At 39.3% G+C, this 18,319-nt stretch overlaps 1 protein-coding gene across 2 annotated transcripts; it reads left to right on the top strand.

The window, feature by feature from the left end:
• The first annotated feature begins 3,127 nt into the window (after positions 1–3,127).
• On the top strand, positions 3,128–17,454 carry sgsm1b (small G protein signaling modulator 1b). 2 transcript variants are annotated; one of them, XM_037753638.1, is made up of 25 exons: positions 3,128–3,289; positions 3,403–3,446; positions 5,641–5,716; positions 6,606–6,768; positions 7,400–7,552; positions 7,742–7,809; positions 7,904–8,046; positions 8,713–8,844; positions 8,963–9,087; positions 9,176–9,243; positions 9,337–9,500; positions 9,606–9,735; positions 10,170–10,296; positions 10,379–10,443; positions 10,528–10,673; positions 10,760–10,888; positions 10,965–11,138; positions 11,299–11,367; positions 12,924–14,111; positions 14,201–14,325; positions 14,404–14,486; positions 14,798–14,907; positions 14,992–15,088; positions 15,197–15,364; positions 16,120–17,454. In XM_037753638.1, exons 1-25 carry the CDS (start codon positions 3,283–3,285, stop codon positions 16,206–16,208), a joined length of 3,843 nt encoding a protein of 1,280 aa, XP_037609566.1. In that variant the 5' UTR covers positions 3,128–3,282; the 3' UTR covers positions 16,209–17,454. The 2 variants fall into 2 exon arrangements, with proteins under 2 accessions (XP_037609566.1, XP_037609567.1); XM_037753639.1 differs by lacking the exon at positions 3,128–3,289 and having other exon boundaries at positions 3,369–3,446.
• The last annotated feature ends 865 nt before the right edge of the window (positions 17,455–18,319 follow it).

Below are 18,319 nucleotides of genomic sequence, written 5' to 3'. Positions count from 1 at the left end.
ACCTAAACTTTTCTGTATACTTGTCCGTATAAGCCAGTATACTTAAACTTTTCTGTATACTTGTCAGTGTGAGCCAAGTATACTTAAACTTTTCTGTATACTTGTCAATATGAGCCAAGTATACTTATGTATACTTTTGTTAAGTATACTGTATATCTAATAAGTACATATGAAGTAAACTGAAAGTATACTCTCTTATTTTAAGTTTAAAAGAAGTATACTCACTTGAATAAACTTATTTTTGCTAAGGGGATGGAAAGCATATTTACTCAAATATAGGCTACTGCACTTAAGTACAATTATGAGGTACTTTACTTGAATATTCTCCACATTATGTAACTTTAAACGTCTACTGCACCACATTCAAATTATTGCACTTTTTATTCCACTACAGTTATCTGACAGCTAATAGCTATAATTACTTTGCGGAATGATTTTACATACTATAATCAATCATTTTATAATATAAAATATGACACTATATCCAACAATATGTTAAATAGCGTAGTTAAAATTAGTTCCCCATTGATCAGCTGCAACATTAAAATGCTACTTATATATTAATGTAACAGTATAATAATAATAATAATTGAGCTCTTTAAAAGGGACTATTCTGCTTAATGAGCACTTTAATGTTTAAGTGCTGATAATACAGACTTTTACTTAAAGAGAAGGATTTGAATTCAACTTCTGCTCTCCACCCACCTGCACTGTCAAGGTATGTGCCAGTTCCACGTGTTTAATAATTGTATTTAATTCATGTCTATGTACCAACCTAATTTCTAGCCATTGTATTCAATCTTACTCATTTATGGCATCCTCTTGAGTTTACCTCTGCACAAAAATTAATACATCCATATCCTAGATTTCACTGCCTCCTATTTCATGTCACTTCAAGGTGATTCGAGCATATTACATGGAATTGCACCATTTTGTTTAGCAGAACTCACTGCATCATACACATGGTATCTCCAATCACAACATCCTGGCTACCGAGCAGTCAGAAAGACAGATGGATCAGATATTTTTTCTCTTTTCACTCTGTCATCGGACCAGTCAAAGAGGCAAAGTGTATCTGGCAATCTGAAAACATTTTACTCACATTATGCTTATCAGTGCCCTGCTGATCGAGAATTTAGATTGTGTGTCTGTGTGTTCATTCATGTTGGTGTTTCTATGAATGCTTTGAGGAAATGAGCTTGTCTGGTGTCTGCAGCCAATGAATATGCCTTCCTTTTCTTTTAATTTGAGCTTTGGGCTATAGTATCAGTATCATAATCCAGATGTTTTTTGACCTAATGTGCCACTGATGACCCAGTCTGACTCTGAAAAAAGGCCCTGATAGAAACAATATGTGTTCTTCTATGTGTTTTGTTCCTGTTCTATTGTCATTTGTGGTATTCTTGTGAGAGTTTCCCCTTGTTCTAGTGAAGTCTAAGGTTGAGGTTTGGGGTTTCAACCTAATGTGGTCAACACTTGAGAAAGACCAGAGTATGGGTGGGCGGGGAGACAATATGCAGTTTAGCCTACTGTCAGATGATATCAATTTGTCTACTCTCCCTGATTTTCCGGTACCATTAGGAGGCTACTGCGGTAACTATCCCTTTAATATCTCTATCTCTGGGTGCCCATCAATGTTACAAATGGCATTATTGGATTTTAATATGATTTTAGTATCAATGTGATGAAGTACTTTGATTTATCTGATTTTTTAATTAGCTTGATTAGCCAAAAACAACATTCCTGACTGTTTATTATATATCCATCAACAACAAAAAGGTATCAAAACATGTATTATAGCACTATATACGGTATATATATATATATATATATATATATATATATATATATATATATTATGCTAATATTGTGGTTGTATGTGAATGCGTTATATTAAAGTGTTCCTGTTATTCTCTTTGCTTTCTGTGGTGTATGTGATAATTAACTTAAAGGGGCCTTGATTAATTTGACCTGCATTATCTGTAATTATTATATGTGTTAATCAGGCTCTGAAGATTGTATATTGATAATGTGATTAAGAAACTTTTTTATTATATTATTATATATTATATTACGATATTACAATATCCAAAATCTAAGACGGTATCTATAGTCTCATATCATGATATTCATATAATATCGATATACTATATTGCCCAGTCCTAATAGATAGAAATAAAAGCACAATAATAGCCAGGCTATTTATGATGCTAATGGTGAAAACCATATTGTGGTTGGATGTGAATGTATTATATTAAAGTGTTCCTGTTATTCTCTTTGCTTTCTGTGGTGATAATTAACTTAAAGGGGCCTTGATTAATTTGACCTGCATTAACTGTAATTATTACATGTGTTAATCAGGCTCTGAAGATTGTATATTGATAATGTGATTAAGAAACTTTTTTATTATATTATTATATATTACATTACAATATCCAAAATCTAAGACGATATCTAGTCTCATATCATGATATTCATATAATATCAATATATTGCCCAGCCCCACTACATATACTGTAAATAAAGCACAATGATAGCCAGGCTATTTATGATGCTAATGGTGAAATTGTGGTGTATGTGATAATTAACTTAAAGGGGCCTTGATTCATTTGACCTGCATTAACTGTAATTATTATATGTGTTAATCAGGCTCTGAAGATTGTATGTTGATAATGCGATTAAGACACTTTTTTTATTATATTATTATATATTATATCGATATATTGCCCAGTCCTAATAGATAGAAATAAAGCACAATAATAGCCAGGCTATTTATGATGCTAATGGTGAAAAACATATTGTGGTTGGATGTGAATGTATTAAAGTGTTCCTGTTATTCTCTTTGCTTTCTGTGGTGTATGTGATAATTAACTTAAAGGGGCCTTGATTCATTTGACCTGCATTAACTGTAATTATCATATGTTAATCCGGCTCTGAAGATTGTATATTGATAATGTTATTAAGACACTTTTTTTTTTTTTAAACACCAAAACGTTCCAAACATTAAGCACAGTAAATAGTCCTGCACCTTGCATATGTTAATGGATGAATATAGGTGTTGGCTCTGTATGTATGGCTTAATGTAAAGGCTACTGTGTCTTTAAAGGGGTGTTGGTTCGCTGAGAGGTAACACATAGGTTTAATTTCGTCGCTAAGAACACATCGCACATCTCTCACAGCCTCTCTGCCTGTTATAACCAGCTGGCGTCTCCATCGCTTTCAGAGACTCTCCAGTGAAAACAGACCGAGCGTGTCGCCCTTCTTCTTCTTCTTCCTGGAGCGATGGGAGGTATCCTACTGCTGTTCTGCCGTTATTATGTTCCTGTCGTGAGCCTGTCATCATCTATTTCCCCACAAAAGCAAATCTGATCAGCATATTCATTATGTTTTCTCCCGTGACAGAGGCCGAGACGCGTCAGAAATTGCTGCGCAATGTGAAGAAAGAGGTTCGTTGCATTTTATATTTCTTTCCTCCCCCCCATCACCATCACAGTTTGTATGTTTACTGGCGCTGGAAGCTTTGACAATGTGTATGTGTGTGTGTGTGTGTGTGTGTGTGTGTGTATGTGGATTGAGCCACGACTACGCCACAGGCCTGTTTATCATCAAACTGACCATTTATTTTACATAATAAAAGCAGGCTGCAATTAGGCTGCCAGTAAGAAATGGCATGTTTTTGACTGCTGCTGGTGATGGTGACGATGATGATGATGATGATAATGATACAGATGATGGTGGTGATGCTGCTTTTATATCAGGGGTGGAAAACACATTTAAGAAACCGTTTACATATTCATTTCTATCCATGCAAAACCTGTTTCCCCCCCCCCCCCCATATCCTGGCATAGTCTCTCTCTCTCTCTCTCTCTCTCTCTCTCTCTCTCTGAAGAAATCATGGTTAAACTGACATTTCTATAATGTTATTATTTAAAACTTAAAGGTGTGACCTTGGCATCTTGTTTTTATTAATTGCAAAAAAAAAAGTCCAACCCAAGCTGGGTGATTTATTACTGAATTGTTGGATATTAATCCACATAGAAATTAAATACAGCACACCTCAGCCCCTTCCCAACTGCTCAGCAGTGACTCCATGGCTCCCCCGGGGAGAGAAAAAAGGATGTTTTATTCATTGCTGAGAAAGAACCGGTGCTTCCAGTGTTATGGTGTCCGTGCACCCCCTCACCTGTGACTCATTGCCTCTCCAACATCCATGTCTCTGGTGCTAAATTCTGCAGCAAGGAGGGGCTCAGCTGTGATCTACAGATGTTTAAAAACACAACATTAATGCCTAAAATAATGGATTTATAGTACATTTGGGTTTTTAGTTCAGGCTGACAAAGCAGACTTTTCAGGTTATTTATTCTTATGTAGAACAAGGATCCAAACATTTGGTGGTCATCATCAGACATCTCATCTGCAATTATGTGATTCTGGGCTTGTTTTTTACACAATAGAATTGAAATATGCACCTAAAAAGTGCAGAGAGGACCGTTATGGTGCACTTTTCTCTCATTGGTGGTCATACAGAACAGAATGTCACATTAAATTCAGTCAGCTCTACAGTCCAAGGTTGCATTGCTTATCAACACACAGAAAATACTTTGCAGAACATGACCTTTTTTCAAAATGTTAGGGTGTACAAGTACCTTTGCTGAAGTAATTAACAAGCAATACTTACTTCAGTAAAATGTCAACCTCTAGAATGTTATTCATAGATGATAACAGGAATGACAACAAGCCAGATAACAAAGCTGACATTTTATAGTTATCTCAGGTTCGGCTTGGAGACTACAAATGTATAAAGCAAAGCCGACATTATAAACGTTCATTCATTCATTAATTCAACCTTTATTTATACTCGAGAGATCATTGAGGGGCAACCCTCATTTACAATGACATTGAGTCAATTACAAAAACAAAGAATAGGAAAACAAAACAATGACATTATGGTATTAAGATGGATGTATTTACCTGGAAGGGATGATCTTCCTCTAAGACACTACCGAGTTGCATCATGGGAAGTGTAGGCAGTATTTTTTGAGTTGAGTTTGACTTATAAAGTAAGGATATTTAGGGCTCTGCTGCTTTGAATGTGACCTTTTTTTTTTAAAATAAATATGTTTCATGCAATTTCTCCAACTCATGAAAGTGCATAAATTGCTGGAGTGCCCCTTAAAGGATGCAAGAAGAAAATATTGGTACTTACAGTATCTGACTGCCTGCCCTATGCATCCCAGGATCAGTCATAGGTGTCAAGAACCAAATTCATCCAAAACATGTGAGAGTTGAGTTTCTGCATTTTGTTTCTATGCTCAAGTTGAAGTTATGAGATGGGAAAACAAACAAAAGGACTTAATATAATGCACGTGTAAAAGAATCTAACATTTGTGGTGCTCGTAGAAGGTGTGGGAGTGCATGCCCGAGGTTAAGTAGTGAGTCAGACGGATGAGTTTACCCAATAAATGAATAATTGGGTCTATGCTCGTGAATGTGTTGTGGGACTGCACCGCTCCTTCGTTGCTGATCATAACTTCTCTGTTGCTTCCTGTTGTGCTTCTTGTGATTGGTTGCACAGTCACCTCATGCAACCGTGTCAGACAGATTAAGTGTTGTCTCACCGTGTACCTTTCTCTCTCTTAGGTGAAACAAATTATGGAGGAGGCGGTAACGAGGAAATTTGTGCACGCAGACAGCAGCCACATCATATCCTTCTGCGGTAAATGTGTTTTTGTGAATACATCGCACAATAAGCCATCTTTCTTGGGCAGGGTGTACCAAAATTCAGGGTGCACGCTCTAGGCCTTTTCCGTTAGCTTTAATGTTTAACATTAACTTGAGAATGAGTATCATATAGGCTACACAAGAGGGGGCTGTAAAGAGGGAGAAACTAGACAATGTAAATAAGAGAGATTTTGTGGCATTTTGTTTTGTGTGTCATAGAAAAACATTTTTCTTTTGTCTAAAATAGCCTTTTCTATCTAATTTCAGAGATTATAGCACAGAGACATGCTGTATTAAACAGTATAAGCCACAGTAGTTGTTCCATCCACATTGACATGTACAGTGCAGATGGTTGACATTAGTTTGTGTCAAGTCGTCACCACCTACGAGTTCATCATCACAGCGCAGAATGGTTCTTTACGGTCTGTTCAAGCAATGTAAATCCTAACAATGTATTTTCACAATGCCTTTAGTCATGTCTATTTATATTTAATAAGGTGGATGGACGGATATGTATTAAAGTAGACTAACACCCTGAGAAAGGTGTTGATACTAACCAGGAGTGAGGCGTGTGTGATTCACATCCCTCATATCCTAGCAACGGTAGACAGAGTTGGGCACATTTCAGTCTATTTCTACTTGTGCCACCTGTGCTTGCTTTTCACCTGTTTTTTATTTAAAAAAAAAAAAAAGAAAATATTAAGACTTTCAAAGAGGATATTATATTGTGCACATGAGATGAAAACAAACCTGAAGGGCAAGTAAAAAGATTCCACCTGGAGGAAACAAAAACATGAATAAAATTGAAGTGAAATAAATAAACCGTCTAAATCAAATATTGACTTATGCTCTGTGTGTTTGTGTGTGTGTGTGTGTGTGTGCAGCTGTAGTGGAGGCCTGCATGCTTCATGGACTGAAGCGACGTATTGCAGGCCTGCTGTGCAGCAACAAGGTTGCAGCACTCTTTATGAAGGCGGCAAAAAGCTTTTCACCTGCTGAGGAACTCTGCCACAAGGTCCAGGAGCTGGAACAGATCATCGAAATCAGGTGAGATGTTAACTTCAGCCTGTCATTTTATGCGTATCGTTCTTTTTAGTTTTGTTTATCTCTCATATTTGTGTTCTACTTTTATGAATGAATGAATGAATGAATAATTTATTTTCGTGTCCGGTCATTAACATAACTCATCCTTTATGGGATTATTCAGACACATTAACCAGCAACAAAACAAACAAACACTCTGGCATGTTAGCCCGCCATCATCTAACAGCACAATATACAAAGCATCATCCAAACATAAGATTAAAACATCATCCAGACATAATCGCAAACGTGAACCTCCCACAAATAGTGCTCGAGGATATATCCCACAATGGGAATACGACAAATAAACAGTCACAGATGTACAAACACAGCTCCCTAAGCACAAGACACATACACAAATCCAATCACGACAAAAAGGCATAAGAGTCTGAGTTATTTCTCTATCGTATACATTTCTCCTCCCATGCTTTAGAAAGATATTCAGCAAATACAAAAACATTATCAAAAAGATATTCAATTAAGGCTCAGGTCTATAATATGCTATAATGCATGCTAATGCCTCATCCTTTCCTATATGTCTGTTCTGCTCTATATGGACATCTCATCTGTCAGGTTTCTTCTTCTGTTTTTTCAGCAAGCAGAACAATTCTTCGCTGAGTAATGACCGCAGTCGGCAAGCCAAGTTGGCCAACCTTGCTCCTCAGGCACTTAGGCACCTGTGGATCCGAACTGCACTGATGGAGAAGCTCCTGGACAAGATTGTTATGTACTTGGTGGAGAACAGCAGGTATTGTTATACTGTACATCATTCAACGCAAGTATAAGCTACTGGCTATAGAAGATGGTTGGGTGAAAAATATTTTATTCTTCCAGCTTTTCTTTTATTGCACACACTGTATTTTAAAATGCCATATGATTCGGTTACAGCTATGCAAACAGGAAGCTAGGTATGATTTAAAAATATTGTTTTGTGCAGTGCCTACTATGAGAAAGAAGCCATGCTGATTGATCCCACGGATGGGCCAATTCTTGCATCTCTATTGGGTATTTATAAACCACTAACCTGTACTCACTTTCAGTTTATATTATTCACAACTTGAAAATATATGACTTTAAACTGATTAACCTTGTTTTACAGTTGGCCCTTGTGCTTTGGAGTACACCAAAGTAAAGACTGCAGACCATTTCTGGACGGACCCGTCTGCTGACGAGCTCGTGCAGCGGCATCGCATCCACAGCGGCCACTGTCGGCAGGATTCGCCCTCCAGACGGCCTGCCCTGGTTAGACAGAGAAGGGCTTCATTGAGTTCAATCAAATAATCAGCTAAAAACTACCAGTGATGGAATGTAACTAAGTGCATTTACTCATAAGTACTGTACTTAAGTACAAACTTGTGGTACTTGTACTTTACTTGAGTATTATCTTTTCATGCCACTTCCTACTTCTACTCCACTACAACTATTTGACAGCTTTAGTTACTTTACAAATTAAGATTTTTTGCGACATTTCTCACTAATTCCAGAATTTTTACAAACCAAACAATCAGTCGATTAGTGGAGAAGATAATCAGCAGATTAATCCATAATGAAAATAATCACTAGTTTTATACAAAATAGTTCAAAATGAGCTCCACCTCAACCAACTACAACAGTAAAATCCTGCATTTCCATTAATTCATGAGTAATAATAATCTAATGATATAATATATAATAGTAGAACAGTCACAGGGGACATTTTTATGCATCAAGTACTTTTCCTTTTCCTGATTATACTTACACTTTTACTGAAGTAACATTTTCAATGGACGTTTACTTGTAACAGAGTATTTTTTACAGTGTTAATACTTTTCCTTAAGTCAAGGATCTGAATACTTCGTCCACCACTGCAATCTGCTGTGTGTAATGTCAGATGTGTAATGCTTCTGATGTCTTCTTAACCCGTACCAGATCCAGAAGAGACAGTCCAGTGGTAGCATGGACGATCGCCCTCTCATGTGGGTGAGAGACTATGTTGAATCACTTCACCAAAACTCCAGAGCCACGCTTCTGTTTGGAAAGAACAATGTCCTGGTGCAGCCGGTACGCGTTCTTCTTTTTTAATGCATCTTTTAATACAATATAATCCTTAAAGAGAGGCTTGTTTACTTAGTATTTCAGACATGTTGTGTGATTTGAAAGCTCTTACTTGTGTCTGCAGAGAGACGACATGGAGGCCATCCCAGGCTACCTTTCTCTACATCAAACTGCCGACCTCATGACATTGAAATGGACGCCCAATCAGCTGATGAACGGCAATGTGGGGGAGCTAGATTCCGAGAAAAGGTTCGGCCGATAGAACCCGATCTAATTACAACAAACTTGTTTTTGCACAGTTGACTCAATGGCTCCTATCCTCTCATCTTTCCTCCAGTGTTTATTGGGATTACGCCATGACAATTCGCTTGGAGGAGATTGTGTATCTCCACTGTCATCAGCAAGGTACCCTTGTAATCCCCTTTTAATGTTTTAAGCACCCAAAGTAGGAGTTTGAAGAGTTATTCATTTTGTTATATATTGTGTTCATTTCTCCAGTGAACAGTGGTGGGACGGTAGTTTTGGTGAGCCAGGATGGGATCCAGAGACCTCCTCTACATTTCCCCAAAGGAGGCCACCTCCTCCAGTTCCTGACGTGCCTGGAGACGGGCCTGCTACCTCACGGACAGCTGGACCCGCCGCTCTGGAATCAGAGAGGAAAGGTCAGCATGATCTGTAGCTTCTTAATATCAATAATGTCTGTAATAATGGTGCATTTACCTACAACTGTGATCTATTGCAACAATCTGTCGCCTCTCCATTCACAGGGAAAGGTTTTCCCCAAACTGCGAAACAGGAGTCCACACGGCTCATGTGATTCTGTGTCCGATAAGGAAGATGATGAAGCAACCGATTATGTGTTTCGGATCCTCTTTCCTGGCAATCAGATGGAGTTCAGTAAGTGTCTTTAATCTTCCTGCTCTGCCTCCCTGAGCTAATCTAATAAAACCTCATCAGAGATTACATCTACGATTGCTTTACTCTCTTAATACTGATTTACAGATTAGACAACTTTAGTTTAGATAATCTGTTATTGTATTCTGTTTTCCTTAGGCATGTATTATACATCTTTCTAATTAATTTCTCTCTCATGTTAAGCTGCTATATTTCATATCTTTTTCCTGTTTATCTAGAGCCTGTGTGTCCATCTCACAATATAGTCCTGTAGACAATAAGGAGACTTTGCATGGACATACAGTAATTTGTCTGCCACATCTCCATTTCCATCGTCTCACTTGTCTTAGTATTTGCAGACATGCACTTTTATGTCCAAATCTATTGCAATTTGATAGTAGCAACGGTAATGATGAGAGCTATCATGCTGTGTGCAGTGGCCCTGGAGCTGATGGACCAGGGCGTGACCATGTGGCAACCGACGCCCAGGAAGTCCTCGTGCTCCTCCTGCTCACAGAATGGCTCCTCTGACGGCTCTCTGCCTAATGGCTGTAACCAGGAAAGGTAAGTGTTTCCTAGGGACAGGCTCAAATCTAAATTCAGATTATTCCAGTTGACTAAATTTGCCATTTTCCCTTCCTACCAGGGCTCCCTTAAAGCTCCTTTGCGACACCATGAAGTACCAGATAATCTCCCGTGCTTTCTATGGATGTGAGTACCAGCAACTGTCGGTTAACTTTTCATTCCCGATGAAACAATATTGTCAATATGATTACTTGTATCTTTCCTCTCCAGGGCTTGCATACTGCCGTCATCTATCCACAGTTCGTACACACCTCTCTGCTCTGGTCAACACCACTATAGTGGACCATGGTGTGCCATGTAATGCCCGAGGAGGCCTCTCTGTGGAGGTCTGGAGCAGGTTCCTCAAGGACAGCTCTGTAAGATATATTTTTAATTAATTTCAGTATTTAATGGTTCTTTTAAGTAGAATGTGCTGATAAATACCAGACTTAATCTTGTTCAGGCATATAAGGAAGAGGAGATACACAGGCTTGTGTATTACGGTGGTGTGGCTCCTTCACTACGCAAAGAGGTCTGGCCCTTCCTGTTGGGACACTACCAGTTCACCATGTCAGAGAAATGCAGACTGGAGGTATTTAGATTGTAAAGCACATATATATACCATGGGGTATGTTACAGTCTCTGTTAACACAAGGTTTCTGTTTCAGATTGACGAGCAGATGCGGACCATGTATGAGCAGACTATGAAGGAGTGGCAGGGCTGTGAGGCCATTGTCCGTCAGAGGGAGGGAGAGAAACACGCCGAGGCCATCGCCAGATGTTCGTCTGGAGCCAGTGTGGAGAGAGGACCGGTGCAGCGGGACTCCACCATCAGCACAGATGCAAGTTTGACCTTTTGGCATTGAAATGTGCTGCATTATGTAACCATTATCAACACAGACAACGCATGAAAGGGAACCGTTTATAGTAATACGAGGACGTTTCCATGTCGGCTGACGGTTCTGCTTTGTGTCTCTTGTGCGATGCTTTTCTCCACTGCAGTCGTCTCTAAGTAGCAGCTCAGATCAGCAGAATGCCCCCTCACAAAGTGATTCCAGCAGCAGCGCGCAGGTAATTTATCATGAGCATGAATGTAATAACAGCAATGATCTCTAGTGAAAGACCATGCCAGTGTTTTTACTCATGTAATAAGTGTTCACCCACTTATCATAACTAACTAACTACTATAATGTCCTCCATTTTCCAAAGCATATCATAACTTTTTTTAGATTAATTTCCTACCTTTCATTAAAGCAGAAATTTGTTTGGGGATAGGTAAATAGTAAATGTTTTGTCACCCTTATTCTTTGTCACAGTTATATTGTTGCCAAAAGAATGGTGATGCCTTCAAGGACATGTCAAAATCTGACAATTCATAATTCACTGGCAAAAAAAAGTCAAGTCCAGTCAATTTTATTTGTATAGCCCAATATCACAAATCACAAATTTGCCTCGGGGGGCTTTACAATCTGCACAGCATACGACACCATCTGTCCTTTACAGTATGACCCTCGCATCGGATGAGGAAAAACTTAAACAAAAAAAAAACAGGGAAAAATGGAAGAGGCCTCAGGAAGAGCAACAGAGGAGGGATCCCCCTTCCAGGATGGACAATAAATGTTGTGTGTACAGAGTAACAACATAATGAAATTACAACAAAGACCATCCATATGAAAAAAATGTATATATATAATGTGAATATATATGAAGAGATGGATCCAGGAGATGTCAAGCAGCTTCCAGGCGTCGCCAAACAGATAGAGCCTGAGCAATATGACCGTCTCTCCACCATGAGCACGTGGCTCTGTGAAGCTGTACTGCCTTTAGTTGTCCTGGTATTTGTTCATAAATCAAAATAATGGACACATTTTTGACCTGATGATGGCGCTAGATGAAAATTCAGAGGATCACCAAAGTGACTACAATTCGTCCTGAGGGGGTCATGAATGAGTGTACCAAATTACACGGCAATCCATGTAAAGAGTCAAAAGTAATCGAAAGGTCAGTGGATCACCAAAGTCATTAGGATTTATTATCTGGGAACTTGTTGGGAACTTGTTGAGATATTTCTCAGGATGAGTAAAAGCTTTGACTCGCAGGTAGCACTAGAGGAAAGGTCAGGGGGTCACCAAAGTCACTAGGTGGCATCCTCTGGGGAACATGAATGTCTGTGCTAAATTTCACGGCAATCCATCCAGTAGTTTTTGAGATATCTGTGACTGGAACAAAGCGGTGGACTGACATTACCATTCCCAGAGCCATGCCCCTAGCGTGGCTGTAAAGGTTCCTCTTCGGCAGCCAACTCTCAAACCTCAGATGTATCCTTAAATTCAATAAGAAGAGGCAGGAATGCAAAACAGTCCGTTGCAATTTCATTACCGCTGTAAGGTGACCAGATGTTCATTGTGATGGATTACATAGCATATACCAACGGCTGCCTGGAGGGATGGAAATCTTTCTTAAAAGTATGCCTTGGAAAATGTTCAGCAGTAATGTAAAGTAAATCTGATTTGTACCTAATGGGCTAAACGTGCAAAACCACTGGTGTAATCCCTCAACATTTGTCCATTTCATTGCTTTGGGATACACAATGTATCGCATGTTCACCACTTTGCTTTGGTTACCAGGTATTTGGATCGGTTGAAGCAGTGGATCAGATTGAGACTGAGCCCAGAGCTGGGGAAGGAGAAGTAAAGCACGGCAGCCCACTGAAGGACATCACGAGTGGGACAGCAGACGCCCCAGAACTTCCCTACAGCATCCCTTCCTCCCCAGGCCTGTCAGATCAACGTCCAGGTTCCAAAAACAGCCCTCTTGTAACAGAGTCAGCTGTTGGATCTGCAACCTCTCAGCAGTCAGAGGAAGCATCAGAAATCTTTCATGAGAAAACTACAACTGGATCACAGCCAGCAGGAGAAGTCCCAGTAGCCAAGGATGAGGTTTCAACAGAGACAAAAACGGAGACAGTTTCAGAAGGTGAGATGGTTAAGGACTGTGGAATTGGTAAGACATCTGAATCAGAAGAAAAACCTGTAGCCGAAGAAAAAAACACAACAACAAATGAGAAAACTGAAGACTTAAAAGCGGTAGACACAAATATGAATTTAAGAAGTGCTCCAGAGAGCACTAATGTCCTAAAGCTAGAAAGAGAGATTCATAATGAGTATTTCCAAGCTCCTCCACTCGGGCAGACTTTGACTTTTCAAGCGCACAAGAGCAAAGATGTGGAAGTGGAGCCATCGTGTCCGCCAACAGCAGAAAAGGATGCTAATCCAGACAAGCCTGAACCAACTCCTGAGCAAAAGGCCTGCACTGCAGAGTCTGAAAGAAGGGATGCTGAGGTTTGTGACTTGGCTGAAATCAAAAAAGACAAAGCTGCGGAAATTCCGTTTGAGAAACCTGGTTCAAATTCACCTGTCAGACAAGTACTGAACGCTCTCCAGACAGCGTCCAGAGGCAGCCTTTCATTATCTCGGCAGTCTCCGGACACAGCAGATTCAGACGACTCTCCTTCTGCCCTGGAGATGGAGGACATTCCTGCAGGGACGCATGTGACGTCTGAGGATATCAGGGCCAAGCCTTTTGCAGGCCTCGCCGCACCCCCTGTTTCCCGTGCGCAAAGAGAGAAAATGGCATCGGAGTTCCTCGTCCTGGATCACCATCTGGACACGGCCTGTAACACAAGTCCAGAGGGCACCGACCTGGGTCTTTCTGAAGAGGAGCCCGAGATGGAGAATGTGCTCACTGAACCAGACTCTGCAGAGGCGGGAGGAGACCCCAAACACGACGAATCCTCAGAGGAACAAACCTATTCTGTAAGCATTTTACACATGACATACAGACGCACTTCTTCTTTTGATCATAAGCACACATGCACTAACAGAATTCACTGTTATTTTTGTAGCAAGAAACATTGGACATGTATTTGATCAATTTGCATCGCATTGACAAAGACGTCAGACGTTGTGACAGAGCATACTGGTACTTCACTCCTGAGAACCTGGAGAAGCTGCGCAACATCATGTGCAGGTAAACGTGACGCCACGCTAAATATCTATATGATGTTTGTCTCCACCCAAAACAATACAATGTGGTTGTCTTTTGCAGTTACGTGTGGAAGCATCTGGATACAGGTTACGTCCAGGGCATGTGTGATCTGCTGGCTCCCCTACTGGTTATTCTGGACGACGGTCAGTGACACTTTACTGCTATCAGTATCAGAATCAGAATCATGTTTATTGCCAGGTTTAAGAGGTATACACTAGGAATTTGCTTTGGTTTTGTTGGTGCAAGTAAGCAGTATAATAACTAAAAGAATAGATAAAAACGTTAGAATAAAATAAGAATAAAAAAATTGAAATTCTACCATTATACAATATACAAAATAAGCTATAAACAAAAATAAACATGATATATATATATATATTTATCAGTAGACACTTTGCCTAAATGCACATAAATGGCAAAATTAGTCACTTTTTTTAATGTTTGTGATTCCCAGAGGTCATGGCGTTTAGCTGCTTCACTGAACTGATGAAAAGGATGAACCAGAATTTTCCTCATGGAGGTGCCATGGACTCTCACTTTGCCAATATGCGTTCTCTTATCCAGGTATGTGTGCACTACCACATGTGCATGCATGCATGTACACAAACGCTACAGTGTAATGATGTCGTTTTGTTTTTATCCTAATAGATCCTGGACTCTGAGCTGTTTGAACTGATGCAGCAGAATGGAGACTACACTCACTTCTACTTCTGTTATCGTTGGTTTCTACTGGACTTCAAAAGAGGTGATGACATGACATTTGCTTGAATCGTCCGTTAAAGAGAATTTAGCATTTTTACATAATGTGATACTGAATGTAATATGGTTTCTTTCTGTGTTTTTTTGCACACAGAAATGGTGTATGATGATGTGTACTCCGTGTGGGAAACAATCTGGGCAGCCAAATACACCTCCTCTGAGCACTTTGTGCTCTTCATTGCTCTGGCACTTGTGGAGATGTACAGAGACATCATCCTAGAAAATAACATGGACTTCACGGACATCATCAAGTTCTTTAATGGTAAGACAAGAGAGAAGAGAAATGCAAGTGCTACAATATGGTGGAAACAGTGTTGCCAGTTACCAGAGCTCGTTCATAATTAAGCTAGACGTAGATACAATTCTGAAAATTAGTTTAAGCAAAGTAAACAGTTGATTAAAATGATATTTCAGCTATGACAATGTAGGATACTTTCAAAATAAAACGTCCACACAGTCAGCCTTACGGAGAAAATAAAATATGAAATATAGGGCTGTCAAAATTAACCACGATAATAACACGTCAATGCAAATTTGCAAAAATTAACGCAATTGTTCAGTTTTAAAGCTAGAGTGAAGATACTGATATCATATGAAACTATTAAAACCTAAGGAATCCATTGATACCGACCATGTCATAACAGCTTGTCGCTAAGGAGGCTAAATAACGCTCCACATTTGCGTTAATTTTGGTTTGGTCAGTTGCCTTTTTATGATTTGAGTATATTTTTTATGCTAATTGCAGTACCTGTGAGGGTTTCTGGACAATATTTGTCATTGTTTTGTGTTGTTAATTGATTTCCAATAATAAATATATACATACATTTGCATTAAGCAGCATATTTGCCCACTCCCATGTTGATAAGAGTATTAAATACTTGAAAAATCTCCATTTAAGGTACATTTTGAACAGATTTTGGACATGGACAATCATGCAATTCATCGTGATTAAATAATTTAAACGATTGACAGCCTCCAATTAAATAAGTCACAATGCTTTTTGAATTCTGTTCTCAGAAATGGCAGAGCGACACAACGTCCCGCAGGTCCTGATGATGGCTCGAGACTTGGTCAACAAAGTGCAGACGCTCATAGAAAACAAGTGATGCCGCTCCCATGTTTCTTTGTTAAATTGTTTCAAGACACTGACACAACCACATAAATAGTCATGTATTCAAGAGGAAAGGAGTAAATGTTAATGAAATGCAGTGATTGGTAAGTACTGAAAAGACAATTATTCTAAGATCGCTCCTCTCTATATTCAGGAGATGCAATTTATTGCCAGTAAATTTATTTTGAAAGTGTTATTGTTCACCTAGTGAATGTACCCTTGTTGAAAATGCTTCAGGATGTTATTTATTTTGCCTTAAATTGATGCTATTTTTTCAGGGATACTGCAACCAAATTCTTCACTGTATTGTTCTCCTACATGGTTGATTTTGTTCAGTTGTACCTACCACACATCTTGTGACGCACTTGGAATATATTTTCAATATTATTGTTATTTTTTTGCTGAAATTGTAGCTGCCATAATTAAACATCTCGTGATGCACTTGAATATATTTTCAGTAATAATATCTGGCATTATTAGATGATTTGGTTTTGTAAACATTAGAGGAGGTTTTGTGCGTCCACGTAGCATGTGTGGTTTGCTTCTCGATAGCCATTTTGAGGACCCCTTGCTGGCTTCTCCAAAGCTTGGTGGTCCTCTTCCTGTGTTTGCCTCTGACGCACACGAGTTTTTGCAGGATGTCCGGACCGAACCTGTGAACTCTGCAGTCCGGCATGATTGCACATAGTTTGCATAATATACAGTACAGTATCACCCTTTCCTCTGGTACCCAAGCTCTCATACTTTGTGCTCCTCTATGCATTAATTAGCTTTTTTATTTCTGTGTAGACTGGTTTAAGTGATTCATGCAGACACTCACTACATTCTTCTCACCTTAAATAACACAATGCTGCTCAGGCTGAAGAATTCAGCTGTTGTTACATAAAGACAGTACAGTGCTAACAGGTCCTACTTGCTTGCAGGATTGCGATAGCCGCCTGCGATGGTTAATTTTGAGCCGGTGGTAAACTCAAAGGAGTGTGCAGTGAAGGCAGCATGCTTCATCCGCACTCTTTTTCACTTTCACCTCAGTTTCATGGTTTTCTGCCTCTGTCTTGCCATGTCAATCTTGATTGCCTTGTCTTTAACGCGCTCTAGTTCATTGATTTTATATGCCCAAACCTTTGGCAACAAGTCTTACAATAATTGTTGATATTTCCTGTGCATTATTACCTTGAGATCCTCATGTTCATACCTGTTGAAAAGGAGCTTGTAACCTCTCATTTGAGGTTTAAGCCAGTATCACAGAGCAGTCAATGTCCAGTTCTTTGGAGGGCTCTCTTTTTGTCCAGACTGTAATGGTCACCAGATTTACTACTACACACCCCCTCACACAAGAGTTTCTGTTCATTGTACTGCATTACAGCGTTGCTTAGACTGTCATAACTTCAGCTATACTTGTAATTTGATCTTTTTGAAGCCCTCATCAGGTTTTCACAGTCTAGTAAGTGCCAGAAGGTCAAGTTATTACATTATTTAAAGGGTCAGTTCAGTGGTAGCTAGTCAGTGGTATGTAGCCATGCAGATAATTTGTGTTTTGTGCGTGTACATCACTGAATCTGCTGCTGCTAATCCAATATAGCGGATGCGAATTTCAAATTTGTTCAACTGAAAATGAACATAAATTGTGTATTTCCAGAAACAATGTCCTGGAGACCTTGATGTCAATAGTTTAAATTGGTTTAATAGGGTTTAATAAGGTCTGTGAATCCGATCTATTTGACAGAAATTCCAGGTGGATATCCTCAAAATCTCAGCAGCTAACTACAAAACTATCTACATGGCTAGATACCAGCATACGTACGCCATAAAATATGATTTATTGGTGCCACTCACAGTTGCAAAATAGCCACAACACGCCCATGTTTGGTTCACCGTGGCTTAAATACCAGTGTTTCGATATCACTGCTGATGTGTCTCCATACGATCTTCTAAAACATGCCCGAGTATTGCTGTTTGTGTATTGCTGTGTTTGTTGTCAGAATAAGATTTACTGTGTACAATGTGTTAAGAAGAAACTAAGCTAGAACATATTTATTAAATGCAATACAATGTCTGTATATGGGCTTTGTCTGATTATAATGAACAGGAAGATAAAAGTATGCC

This window comes from Sebastes umbrosus, chromosome 19 (genome assembly GCF_015220745.1).
Source record: "Sebastes umbrosus isolate fSebUmb1 chromosome 19, fSebUmb1.pri, whole genome shotgun sequence".
Taxonomy (NCBI): domain Eukaryota; kingdom Metazoa; phylum Chordata; class Actinopteri; order Perciformes; family Sebastidae; genus Sebastes; species Sebastes umbrosus.
Note: the sequence above shows the minus strand (reverse complement) of the source record. Positions and strands in the feature narration are given on the sequence as shown.